We start from the raw sequence: 14,564 nt of genomic DNA, 5'->3' as shown, positions 1-14,564 counted from the left end.
ACTTTTTAACTGAGCGGCAAAGCTATTTGACGAGAGCCGTAGTTAGGTGTAGTTATCGCAAAATTTTATGACGATTTCATTGTTTGAAAGGGCAAATAGTTCGCTGTTCATCGAAAGCTGGTCCAAGATGGAAAGATGGCCGCCGCCGACTTATTTTTAACCGACTTCCCAAAAAGCGGAGGTTCTCAATTCGACCGTTTTTTTTTGTATGTTTGTTACGCGATTACTCAGCCATTTATTTATCGATTTTAATGATTCTTTTTTTGTTTGATAGCGTATACTTGCGAGGTGGTCCCGTTATCATCAGGTCAGGATCTGATGATGGAACCTTGAGAAATCGAGGGCGACTTTCGAAAGTTGCAGAAATACATAGGTTGAAATCTTATCACTCAGGTGTTTGCCTGGTAGCACTATTCAACAGTGAAGGTTTTGAGCTGAACTGATGATGGAGACCAGTGAAGTTCGAGGGAACTCGACAACTGAATATTTAAACTTTCTCGTGTTTGTGCTTATATAAATAATATTATTCGTATTTACGAGGCCTCTGCAATAGTGAAGGAGATGGAGACGAGAGAAGTTCGGTTGTCGAGATCCCTCGACCTTCTCTGGTCTCCATCATCAGGTCAGCTCCAAACCTTTACTGTTTCATAGTGTTATCAGACAAACATCTGAGTGTCAAGCTAAACCTTATCTATGCTTACAATTTTCGAGAGTTGCCCTCGATTTCTCAAGGTTTCCATCATCAGATCCTGGACCTAATAACAAATATGGGGAATATACCCTTTCGACCAAAAACAAACATCCAAATTGAGAACCACCTCCTTTTTGGGATTCGGTTAAAAATATTTGGTGACTTTAAAATCAATCAATTATTATTATTGTTTCTCATCATCAAATAAGTACATTACTTTGGTAGTTACAAATTGCATTATATTTCAGAACACCAGGCTTACCCTCATCATCATCATCAGCCTATCGCAATCCACTGCTGGACATAGGCCTCTCCAAGTGCACGCCACTGAGATCGATTGAAGTAGGCTAAATACCTCTATGAGCAGGCTTACCCTCCGCCGAAACAAAAATCTTAGAATTGTTCAGAAATAATATAAGAATAAATTAAAATTCCGTAATAGGTAATAAAAATTCAATTAAAGTTAAAAATTATTACGAATGACGCAACACCAAAATAAATAATACTTACATATAAAAATTTAATGCTAAAAACTTTCATAAAACTTAAATATCTTTTTTTTTAACAACAAAAACAAATTGAACCTATAATTTAAAATTAATAAATAAAATTGAAATAAGTTGCTATTAAAAAAAATATATAAAATTGGTATTCGATTATTTATAATAAATATCCGATTTAGGTATCGAATGCACACCGATGATTGAAAAAAAAAATAAAACTCTATTCCAAACTCTACTTGTCTGTGACTTTGATCTTGTAAATATTGTTCATTTTTATTGTGTATTTTATGTGCTGATTTTTTAGTTATTGAACATAAATAAGTGCACGAAATGTATTGCAATGGATTGAAAATGTTATAAATATGACGTTTGTGTTGTGTTTGAGAAAGTGATGCGATTATTTATTGGTAAGTTTTCACCAAATTTGAAATGCCTAACTTTTCGATAGACTTAAAAACACCGTAATTATTATATTTTTCTGAATTAACTGACCCCATTTGACCTTTGCACGTTGTTGTCAAATAAGTGAGCTCTAAAGTTATAGGTAAAATATTTCTAATCAGGCATTACGGAATTAGAATTCATGTGTTGAAAGTTAGTACAAATTTTTGACTTCCATGTCGCGATTCAAAATATCCCGCCGAATCAACGGTATAGTCATATGTCAAAATCTTGTCGAGCAGAGGGGTTAAAGTCCAGTAAACCCGAACCACCTAAATAAAATAAAAGAAACCATTTCATTTGAAACAGCTCAGTAAAACCTACACCAAAACAGCGAGAACACACAAACAAACAAACATACAAATCACAAACTATTCAAATATTCGTTGGACATACAAAAATGCGTTCCGAATCGAGTCGGAATTCAGGTATCGAGTATTCGAATACCGGTATCGATGATCGGACAGATTTGAGCGGTCCTGGCGGGACTGCATACATTCCACTCCTGGAATATTCAATATTTACTGAATCGATTTAGAATTATTTATGTACGAGTCCTTGTGTAAGGAAGTCGGAGGAAATATTTCATAAATCTTGCAATCCTGGATCAAAAAGTCTCATATTTTTTTTATGGGACTATCTAGCTTTAAATCATCTGAACATAATTATGCAATGAAACATGTCTAAGAATCACCTCTGAAAAAGCAGCTTTCATTTAAAAACCGCATGCAAATTGGTTCACCCATTTAAGAGCTGCGGTGTCACATAGCGGTTAAACTTATGAGATCCCTTTTTTGGGGGTGTTAAAAAGTATGTAAACCTTGTCAAACCGTAAGTAACCAAACAAATATTTCATATTCTAAGGGAATTATAATATGAATTACTTGGCGATCAAGTTTTGGTAGTTGTAATAGAAATACCTTACTTGACAGTCTGGTAATATGTTGGTTGCTATAATGATGATAAACATGCAATAGTAATAACAGACAAATGGCTAGATGGACAGATAGCTTAGTGTTAATTAACGTGAATATATTTGCATATAGAGGTAGGACAGGCGGGCTAAATTAGACCGAAACTAGACCAAAGGTAACGTCAGTGTTATCACTAATAACTATCTATGGTGTTAGATAAATTAGTAATAGGTATAGTAGCTAGAACTCTGTGTAACATTTTTTGTAAATACTGACTAGCTTCCACCAGCGATCTCACCCACTTCTCGTGGATGTCTAATAAAGTAGCAGAATTTTTCAAAAGCCACTTTGATGGCTAAATCGTGAAATAACAAGTCAATACTCTTTCTATCAAAAACAATCAAAGTCAATTTAATAATAAAACAAAAAAAAACTGAAAACAATAATGTCAATTTCAGTTCTTTTGTAATAGAATTAACAATAAATTGCTGTTTTCTTTCTTCAGTACTGAGCGCGACTGTGTTCTATTGTGTACATACATACAAAGGTAGCTTTTCAGGCTTCAGGCATAAAGGTTGTTATTGAAACACATTTTTCAGTTTCTTTTTAAATAGCAAGGGAAATTCTCCTTTAGTAATTGTGATATTTTTTTTGCATTTTTCAAGCCGTTTTCTAGTAAGCTTGAAATAGATTTTAATGAAAAGCCGGGCTTCGGAAAATGCGATCGTTCCAATGATGCTGGAATTTTTCTTTTTTAAGATTTTTCAGTGTTATATTTTCTGAATACTTGTATTGCAATACTTTTATAATGACTCCTTTTTAAAGCCATAATGATTCATGTTCATTATTTAGTTTTTAATTTATACTGGCAATGCTTTCTTGTCCAAAATAGGATTATTTCAGCTTTAGCTAGTAGCTATAGAACCTCTTTTTTCTTACAAATAAAGATACATTTAGACAGTATTCGTTATTCAGATCGTAATTTTGATAGATATTGAATCTATCTATATATATCATAGATATTGATCTCTGTGTATACTCTAAAGTGCGACAGCTCAAAAAACTACACGAAGTCACCCACTATTAACTAAATAAATAACATTATTTCAAACCAAAACTACGTACCATTCTCACAATAAGCTAACATTCCTTCCTTCATAATATACATAAACTTACTTCATAACATACATATACATAATATAGTACAAAATATTCATGGCAAGTCGGGAGGACACTCGGAACATCTGAATTAGCCCGCAACAGATTCAATTACATTTTTTCAGAAGAAATTTCGGGTAATACGTGCCCGAAATATGAATAGGAAAGTAATCAGATTTGTATATTTTGAATGTTATGATTTTTTTTGGCAACCATTTTGATAAAGCTGTTAGGATTTTAATTTTATTTTTGACAAAATTAGATTTTTTGGTCTCGTATGTAATTTTTAAGCATTTATAGAGAAACATATTATTATGAGTAAAGCAAATTACAGTTAATCATAGTCTCAATTGTATTTTCTACAAATACAACTAATAATATTCGTTTGTTAGATTATAGCAATTTTTCTATTAAACTCCATTTTGATAAGCAAATCATCTAACTATTTTTAACTGTAATGAAACGTCAAGATGTACGCAACTTATTATCCTAAGTACCATGTTCTTAAACTATAAAAAACACAAGTCAAAAACTATAAATCCTTTAAGACATATTTACTTAGCCAATAAAAATCCAATTTATCTACTCCCTGAATAAAATATTAAATACATCTGAAAATAGAAGCAAACGCTTGAATAACTAATATTCATGTTATCAAATATTGATAGAAAGCAAATGCAATTAATTGCACTCGCCATCAATTCCAAGAGAAATGCAATTTTGTCAGCACTACTGCAGATTGCGTTCTGGTAGGGTGACCGCACGTTACTGGTTTTGTAGACAAGTCTCAATTTAAAGTCGATGTCAATAACCTTATAATATCAAATTTCTTTTCTGTCATTTAAATTCATTTTCAGTAAGTTTTATTTAAAGTCATTATCATTTCCTCAATAACCAGACGATCTGAATTTAAAGAATAAAACATAAATAAAAAACAAGTAAAAATTACAAAAGACGGAAAAGTGCTAAAATCTAGCCTACTGCCTTTAAACGTTTTTGACTTTTACTTCGCAGAATTAGGTACAATAAAAAAATCCTTAAAAAGCCAGTTTCCTGGTCACCCCACATTCAACAGCTAAATTGGTTCGGTGATTGCGAGGTGGCAATAGCCCAAATAGCTGGCCCATTTTATATAGCAGAGGCTAGACTTTCAATGTTTATTTGACTATATTTAAAACTAGATTTAGCAAAAAATAACAACTTCACCCTGTATGACACTTCATTTTGTGGATTATATTTTACTTCAGCGGTTTATAACATATACGAATAGTAATAATATATGGGTAGCCTGAAGAATGACATCCAGTCTAGCCAAGGGGTATTGGGATGCCCGGGTAACTTGTTTGAGGGGTTGAGGGGGTCAGATTTGCAGTCGTTTTTTGTAAAACACTGGTACTGCTGCATCTGGTTAGATTTGATGCCGGAACCAATATAGTTGGGAAAAGGGTAGGCAGATGGTGAGGGCTACGAGTACCTAACTACAACCAAAAAAAAGTAAGTAATTAAATAGTCTTTGTCAGATATTTACACACTAACTTCTATCCAAATAAATATCTATTCAGAAACGATGAAACCCTCCCGTTGTTTACTTCCTACACAAATTAACAAACTTCCATAAGAGCTTCGGCGAAGTGTCAAAAACTCCAGCTTCGTAAATCGTAACTTCGCAATAAGACAGAGTTTCAAGACCATTACGATTACAAGGGCACAACTTTACTTAACAAAGGATTACGACGGTTATTCGGTACCACGGAGCAAGGAAAAAACGGAGATGCTATATTGCAGGTAGGTCAGGCGCCTTCTTCTGTGTCAAATTCGTACAGTGAGCGTGACCGAAACGATCCAGTTATGAGTTGACTATCAAAGCGTTTGGGTTCTTTGGCACATCCGTCAACGATTTTTGGTATTACAAAAAAATGTCTAGTCCAAAGAAGTTGTATAGAATCAAAAACAGTAACGTTCCTCGTCCTCCGCTCACGGGCATTTTGGCGCGCTACTTTCTTCGGTGATTTTCTGTTATGGCACCTCTGCTAGTCATTATATTGTCCATTTTCAGAACGATAACAACGTCTTTGCTAATGGTGCCCAACCGATGAAGTTTCACGCAAAAAGAAATAAATCTCAATTTTTAAACACTGAAGCTACTACTTAAAAATATGAAAGGATCCATTCATTCAAAAGCATTTCTATCTCTGCGTAATCAAAGTCCATTTTCGCTTGGCTGGCCAGTTCACTCGTTTATTTAGCGTATTTTTTTCAATTCGCAAAAATAATCAAAAGGATCCTTTTAGTGAAAGTGATTCCCAGTATTTAGATATAGCTGGCTTTATTTAATATTGATATGATAACAGAAAGATATCTAGCTGCCTTTTTTACTTTTTATCTTGAAATGAAACGTAATATTTTATTCAAGTTTTTCTGATAAAAGCAACGTGGCAGATATGGATAAAGTAAAATTGAGACTCCATTAGGCCAAAACCCTTATCCGCTTGATATGATACTTTCAGATCACTGCTTTGTTGGAAACATCTATTTTATAAGTAACTGAAGGGAAAAGGATGTTAGAATCTGCGAAGTTAAACAGTATATTGGCGACAGGCGACCAATTTTTAATGTTGTTAGTGTACAATTTAGCGATTGAAATCTGCTCTTGACATCAACAAACTTTATACCTAGTATATAGTATGTATACCTTTATATATAGTATGACATAAACTATGACCAGTTTTATTTCAAAAAAGCTTCCGCGATTTTACCCACGTTCCGAGGGAATTCATTCCCATACTGGAATGGGGATAATATCACGTTTTGTTCTGCAGGTTTTAACTTTCCACCAATTTTCAACCAAATCAGTTCAGCTGTTCTTATCTGTGTTCAGTTATAAATAGTTTGATGTATAGCATATTTCTTCCAGAACAAATTTTATATTTATAATCCACCATATCGGGTAAAATTAATTTCCAATATTTACTAAAATATTCTCGTACTATCAAAACCACTGACCGCAGGTACACTCAGTGTGAGCTGGCACCCTGCCACCGCTGCACTGCACTTGCAACTAATCATTATAGGTATTACTGCTGCGGCTGCATTTTATTTTAATAGAATATGCTGCACTTGGATATAGTTTTGGTTTTGATAAATGGCTTCACAGTTAGGGGAATAACTAGAGTAAGACCGCCTGCAAAGCGATTCAACTCTAGATGGTCTTGTGTATTATTACTTTTATTTATTATATTCCTAAAATAATGTACGCCAAATTAGAAATGGTCCTAGCTTGCCCTAGTGAGTTTGCATCATCTAATTTTCAGTTTGACACAAAGCTGGGCTGAGTTCTCACATTCTTCAGTTTTTTAAGTAAGTGATAAGAGTATTTGTCTTTGTTAACACGGTTTGTCAGAGACAAGCCTGTGAACACAGTGAAAGCTTAATAATATGGTCTTACCCTATGGGTACAGGCTCTTAATAAAAAATAAAGATAGCTTTAAAAAGCACACTGAAATCTCAAAAATAAAGGTTAGGCAAAATACAAAACCGAGATAAACTAAACAAAACTAAATACATTATAAATACAATATTAATATTTCCATTCCATTATTTACAAAAGGCACCGCGCGGGCGGCACTTCAAAGAACTCTTGGAAATAAAACGCGACCCATTGTCCATACTGTAATATTATCTAACCCACTCACAAGAACTAGGTATTTTCATCTCTATTCATAGCAAAGCTATTTGTGCTTCTATTTTGAAAATTTTACTGGAATTACTGGATTTATTTATATATTTAAGCTGTACCTTTTTCTTTCAGTGTGAATTAGGTGACAATATTGAGGTCATAGCATTTTTGAAAAGTAGTGTGAGCTCGTGACCATATTCTAGCTAGAAACACTTTTAAAATCATCAAAATCCGTTGCGTAGTTTTAAGGATCTAGTCAAACATAGGAACAGACAGCCGGAAGCAAGTTTATTTATATCATGTAGTGATGTCTAAATGAGCCTACGTACCAAATCCTACCAAACATAATACATTTGTCAAGATTATATATAAAATTATAATTATAAACATTCATAACGTCACAACTTTTCTTAGCAAACCAAGTTTTTCTCATAAACTTGGAATCCAAAATACTCCACTTTAGCAGTAAAACTCTTTGACTGTAACAGTTTTCACGCTCCACTATTTACTAAAGGTTCATTGGGACGCGAGAACTCGTACAAACGTGTATTTTTACACTGCGGCCCGCGTTGTGTTTGCGCAGCGGCCCCGGACTTGACAATGACTGACAATTCTGATCTAATTGATGGAGCTTGCCGAAAAAAAGCGTTTTTGTCGCGAGCGAACTGAATTGTTTTACCTTTTGAATGAAAATGTCAGTTTTTTTATTTTTGTCAATTACAAAGAATCAAATTTTATTGCAAAAAAAAGGATATTCTCTACATAGATAAGCCGTAAAATGTCTTGTTTTTAGTTAAGTCCTTTAGCTGATACTATCTATTCCCCTGGTTCCTTCCGCGTCCGGTGGGAACTACGCCTCGCATCCAGATAAAAATTAACCATGTCCTCAGGCTCTATCAGGGTCTACTTATTTCATTTAAATCAAGTAGTTTTGGCGTCAAACCGCTCGCGTGAGTTACTTTTGCAATTATAATATTAGTCAGGATCTCTTCTCCATGATCTAGTTAACAAACTATCAACGACCACTATCATTTTCCATTAAATCCCCAGTCTAACCGAGTGCTTCTATTGTTCCAGAGGTCGAGATCTCCGAGCTGCTCAGCACAGAAGCAGCTGGATGAGGCGGACCTGTTCATGGACCTCATCAAGGACGTCGCCAACGAACTCGACATTGATGTGCTTTGTCACAAGGTAAGCCTTCTTTTCTTTAGTGTATTAATCAACCGCGTAATTCGTAGTTGAAAATACGTCTGTTGCGCGTTGCGTCGTCTCTCAACTCATAATGTAACTTGAATCAAGAAGCTTCTATTAGCAGCTGTTTCTTTTACCGTAGGGACTACTCCACGCACAAGGATAAAAATTAGTCAATCATAAACGCCTTATCTGTAGGCTTCTTCTATAAATAGAGTGTCTATGTATTATGTTTGACAATCGAGTGTAAGCCTCTGATTATTACAGGTTGTGGTCCGTAGTAGGCATGCAATGTAGAACCCAGATTAAATAAGCTGTCTGTCTTTAACAGTTGTGTATCTCCTAAGTTTGTTTTGGACTTCCATACTGGCATAAATCAGATTGATTGACCAATTTAAAATAGAACTAAGACGAAATTACTTACACAGCGAAAACCGCTTCAGTCAGAAATTCCCGTTACTGGAGAACTGATATTTAGTTCAAACATCAAACACGCGCTAACTAGGAGTTAGAGATTAACAAACAATGGTATGAACTGTGCTTCTGTTGTTGATGGCTGTCAGAATTGGTAAACCCTGTCGATTTTACTTTGGACATGTTTGATTGGGTCAGATTGTAGCTATAGGTATTAATAGAGTACAATAAAAGAATGTCTATGGAGTTTCTTGCCATTTCTTCTCCATGAGACCCACTCTTTTGAACCGCGCAACTATCTTGACATGTCTTTAGCAAGTTTAATAGGTCTTTCTGGGTACAGTTTATTATCTTAATCGACTGTAAGATTTTTTTTATGTAAATAGGATTTCTTACAATTACCTAGTTAAATATAACGTTATGACTATTTGTAAAGGTCATATCCATCCGGATATATGAATGTTTAAACTCGGCCAAGTGTGAGTAGAACCCGCGCACGAAGGATTCCGATTTCTGTGCCTTTATTAATTTAGAGCTAGCATTAGTAAGACAATCACGTTTGTTCTGTGGGACATTCTGGTGACAGACGGACAGTGTAGTTTCAGTAATAAAACCCTATTTTACCCTTTATATGTATACTTAGGTTACCCCTAAAAGATTATCTCAAAACACTATTGACACGCTGTCTACATCGGTTTTATTTCTATATTCCTTTCGAAGGTAAGCTGGAAGAGATATCTTTAGAAATAAGCACTACCTTTGTAAATTCTTTCTTTGCTGTTGTGTCTCTCTATCGTGTATATAGAATACCTACAAAAAATCTGTTGGTAGAGTAACGATTTAAATCTCTGGGTAGCGAGTAATACTTTTCCTAAAAGTTCACAACATGTAATTAATTACGAGTTTGCAATGTATTAACTAGTAAATGACCACTAAGTATGAAGTTCAACCTGTATAGTGTTCTAACATTCTAATTACCTGTAGCGTGCACTGGAAATGGGACGTTCCCACAAAACCGCCAATTAACTGGGAATATATTCGAGTGCGCACTAAAAGTTCTACAGTATAACAAACAGACGGGCGAACGTTTTAAACTTCAGTTTACGAGAGATCGTAGGAAATAATCACTGAAGACTGTTTGTTTGTTACTATTGACGGTTTAAGTTTGTGACAAAAACTTCAGTAGGTATCTATTTGGTAGTTAATTTAGAAATTTCAACTGAAATACTTAAACAGAGTTGCAATAAAAATTGAAGGCTACACCCACAATACGAATAAATGGACATCGGTGGGTGTTTTATTGATAAAATTGTGATACAAAGAGATTTCTGGGTTCTAATGGCGCAGATTTTAAAGGATTTTTCTTCGAATAAAATTTTTGTCTGATAGATGGCAAAGTACGTCAACTTTAGTGTAGGTACATACATAAGTAGGCACACTTTTTCTCTTTAGGAATTCTGCCTCAACTTTACAAAAAAAATTCCACCTTATAAGAACTTGGAACTTATTCTACATTTACATACTTTTATTTAAAATGTAAATATACAATGAACTTCAACTCAAGAACTACTTTAAATATACAAAACTTGAGTTCTTTCACAGCTAAATATTTTATTACAGTAAGTTCGAAAAGAACTTTTTAACTTAATAAAAAGTTCTTTTAGTTTCTTAACTATTTACGAAACGAGTCCCTTTGTAATTGGAGAACTTTGAAATTGGCTTACATGCCTTGTAACAACTGTTTTGGGGATGTTAGAAAGACTAACGGCCGGTTTCTGAATTAACTATTTACAGCCTTATTGAGGTTCTTCTGAAATTCTGATTTCAATACAAATATTGTTTTTGGAGGGTTTTGGAAAACTGGTTTGTGTTTAAGAGAATGTTTCCACGTAAGAGTTGTTACCGGTAAGCGTGGTCTTAACTAGGACTGCAAAGCGCACGCAGCTGGGTGGCAACTTTAACAATTATGATGACTGTAAATAAGTGGTGACAGTTAATTCTGAATTTTTATTAAATTAAGATTATTATAAGGATAAACTATGTATTAGGGAAAAAGTAAATATAGAAAATCGAACACCTAACCTAGCAAACCCGCTTCTCCAAACTAGTCTCAAAAATAAACACTTCTATACTTTATCGTGGCCATAAAAACGAGTTTAAATTACAAAAACAACATCCTGTATCTCATCACAGTTACTGCTGTTTTATGGCGGGCTATACGGGGTGGTTTTAAATTGACTTATTATGTTTTACGTTGTTTTCTATGGGAGATGAAATCGAAAGGCCATTGATGTCGAACAATTTGATGGAAATTACTTTTGTGGTATAATAATTTAAGAATTTAACATATAAATGGTATTTACTTACAATTGTTGTACCTACACGGTTAGACTTAAAGTCGATCCCGACATACTTAATTATAAAAAGTCCGTATATAGCTTCGTTCGAACGAATAATAATAATCATCATACTCCGAGCCTTTTTCCCAACTGTGTTGGGGTCGGCTGAGTACCAGTGTGCCACAAGGAGCGACTGCCCTATCTGACCTCCTCAACCCAGTTACCCAGACAACCCAATACCCCTTGGTTAGACTGGTGTCAGACTTAAGAGATGATAAATTGACAAAATATGAATATTTTCAATAGCAGATCATTTCTTCGAGAACTTCACAAACTACAAATAACAGAAAAGTAACTTTCCGTCAATGTTAACCCTAAGGGACGCGACTTAGTGTCTCAAGCTCGATGATAATATTACTGTATCTCGTTTATCGGGTATATTGTACCCCAGGGAAGTCAATTCAGCTAAATCGGTTAGCCGGAGGGTTGGTATTGGTCCTTTTCCTTTCGTTTTGTTTTGCTTATTAAACAAATATGGGTCAATCGGTTTCTTTGGGCGGTGGAGGGTTACGTATAAGAGTTTTTGCGATAGAATATGAAAGGAATATATTGAATGTAATTTAATATTGTAGCCACGGATTATATCGAATCAATTTTGTTCTTGACGGGCTGTTAGTGGAAATGGTTGTAAGCGAATTCACCACCCAGCTTTTTGTCCACGATAATATTCTTGACTTTTGGCCTAAATTACACTATACGATCCTTCTTACATGTCCTTTTAATCTTTACTAATTTTATAAATGCGAAAGTAGGTAACTCCGTCTTTCTGTCGCACTTTCGCACCAAAACTACTGAAGCAAATTAATTTTTCGTACACAGCTTGTCTCTTCTTTTGAGCCTGAGAAAGAACGTATGCCACTTTTTATCTAGTTGCGGGAAGTGGTTCCCTCGGGACGTGTATACCGCGAATAGCACGTCATAAATAAAACTTCAAATGAAAACCACCACACTAATCTTAGCTCCAAACAAAAATCCTGTTTTAAAATTCCCCGCAGCCGTTACCGCTGTCACGAGTCACAAACACTAGAAGAACAATATCGGATAAGGATCGGCTGATGTATGCGAAACACGTTGGTCTGGTACCCTGGTCCCTCGTCTCTTCAGAAAACTGCTTAAGTGTAATGTCACCTTACGTAATTGTAGCTGGCTAGTTGGGAGGGGTTTTGTTTTAAGATTTTGCGAAAGTGTTGTAGAAAAGTGGTACTTGCAAGATTTTTTTAAGTTATAAGAAAGCATATTTTTAAGCCGTTGGTACGAGCTGTCATTTGTACATCTTTTGCGTTAGTCAAAATGAAAAAATCCAGTTAAAAACCAATTATTTTATGGTAAATGTTGAGCTCAGAAAAATAACACAGCTACATGTAAAACATTGGCTCTTTACGGTACACTGAAAGGCTTGGAAGCCAGCCCCAATATCGAAAGGTAAAACTTAATTCCGAAAGAAAGGAGATATTACCTGAATATCCAAAAAGAAAAACACGTCAAGATGAAGATTTTCGCTACAGAAGATCCACAGAAAAACATAAAATAACGTCATATCGTGCACGCAATATGCTTGAGCCACATGACGCTCGCGTTAACAGTTATTGTAGGGAAGATATGAACGAACCTCTAATATGATATTACGATAACTTATTCGAATGAAAGGGATGTGTGGAGCAGTGGATTAGGATTTGGGTTTTATGAAGGTGTGTGTTGGTGAGGGGATGTAGATTGGTAAATTGGACAATGAGAGAGATTCTTAAGACTGCAAACCTGAGGAAGGAAAAAAATGTTGGTCGGAACTTGACAGTCGCTGTGGAGCCACAGCTCCAAAGAAATTAGTAATAAGCGTAAAGACAGAACATCCTAATTCTATAAAGCTGAAGAGTTTGTTTGAACGTTAAATTTTTCGCATTTAAAAAGTCTATAGGCTTTATTTAGGCAATTCCCACGCAATGTGGGTGAAGCTGGCGGTAGCTAGTTTTAATATCAAAGTACAAAGAAAAAGATTATGACATTCTTTATTTCTTTTCAATACAAGTGCCAACAGTATATTACACAAGTAGTCTGCTATCCAATTGGGATGTTGGAAAATACATAGATCTAGAAGTTAGTACAGAACTGCCAACACAGAAACAATAAATTGTCTTGGCTACAGTTGGTTTTTTGGCACGATACAGCCGATATATTAGAACTGTCACGGGAAATGTCGCTGGTTCATTACTGTTCTTCAATCTTAATTTTGGTACAGTTTCTTTTTAACAGTGGCAAAGTTTTTCAATACGAAATTGCCTTGTTTGATACGTTAGCAGGATTAATTTTGTAGTTTCGCGTAACATTATCAAGTAACAGATCCAATCCAAGGTATAAGATGGTCAGCTAGCTTTAAGGGGTCTTTAGGGCCAAAACCAGCTAGAGCTGCAAGTTTGTTCGAAATATTTAAGATCCCTAGTACACAAAGGTCTCCAAAAGGAACAAAGTTGGGTTTAGGACTGCTACGGAATCTAAGTACAAAACTCAAAATTATTACTCACTACTTAGGACTCACAAAATCAAATTAAAATTGTCAAAGAAAACCAATAAATCAATGTGTACAAGTGCATATACCACGCAGCTTGGTTCCTACAAACTTCAGCACGCTGGAACAACCCAATTAGTGGTCGTACAAGCTTGTTGCGAAGTACTGAACAAGATTCTACGATACTTATGTTATTTGTAGTTATATGTAGTTGTGTATCTTTGATGTGCGGTATACTGTTTCGATATAAAATAGGTATTATGAGATGATAAGTAGGTTGGGGTTGGAAATCGCTTTCGAGGGTTTTAAGAAATTTACAAAGAAGTCCGAAAGCTGCACTTTCGTTGATGGGCATCGGAGAGCAAGTAGATATCGGTCCTTCTTGTGATCTCTCGTCAGATCGTGTCGGATTGCCATTCCCTCTTGCTATAAGTGAGGGAATAAAAAAAAATATTTCAACTTAAACCCTCCTAGAAATTATGATTACTGAGTTCTTTCAAATTGGACAAAGTGTATTTTGGGAGCTTAGTGTTTTTTTTTTTCAGATTTATCTGGAGTTTGTCAATTTGTACTCTGACTGTGATTTCCAAAATTCCAGACAGTTTTTAACCTACCTCTATTTGCTCTGTAAACCATTAACAATATAAGTTTCCTTCGGAGGTATACCTTTAGTATAA

The 14,564-nt window shown here is 35.0% G+C and overlaps 1 protein-coding gene across 4 annotated transcripts in view; it reads left to right on the top strand.

Annotated features, from left to right (window-relative positions):
- LOC110375912 (cGMP-specific 3',5'-cyclic phosphodiesterase) overlaps positions 1-14,564 on the top strand; it is a 122,480-nt gene that overhangs the window by 89,465 nt on the left and 18,451 nt on the right. For all 4 annotated transcript variants that reach the window (XR_010277516.1, XM_064040048.1, XM_064040049.1 and 1 more), the window contains one exon: positions 8,461-8,574. Coding sequence is in view for 3 of the 4 variants with exons in the window: in XM_064040048.1 (XP_063896118.1) it covers positions 8,461-8,574 (114 nt within the window). In the remaining variant the exon portion in view is untranslated. The remainder of the gene's footprint in view (positions 1-8,460; positions 8,575-14,564) is intronic.

This window comes from Helicoverpa armigera, chromosome 21 (assembly GCF_030705265.1).
Source record: "Helicoverpa armigera isolate CAAS_96S chromosome 21, ASM3070526v1, whole genome shotgun sequence".
Lineage (NCBI taxonomy): Eukaryota > Metazoa > Arthropoda > Insecta > Lepidoptera > Noctuidae > Helicoverpa > Helicoverpa armigera.
This window is presented reverse-complemented; position numbering and strand designations above follow the sequence as displayed.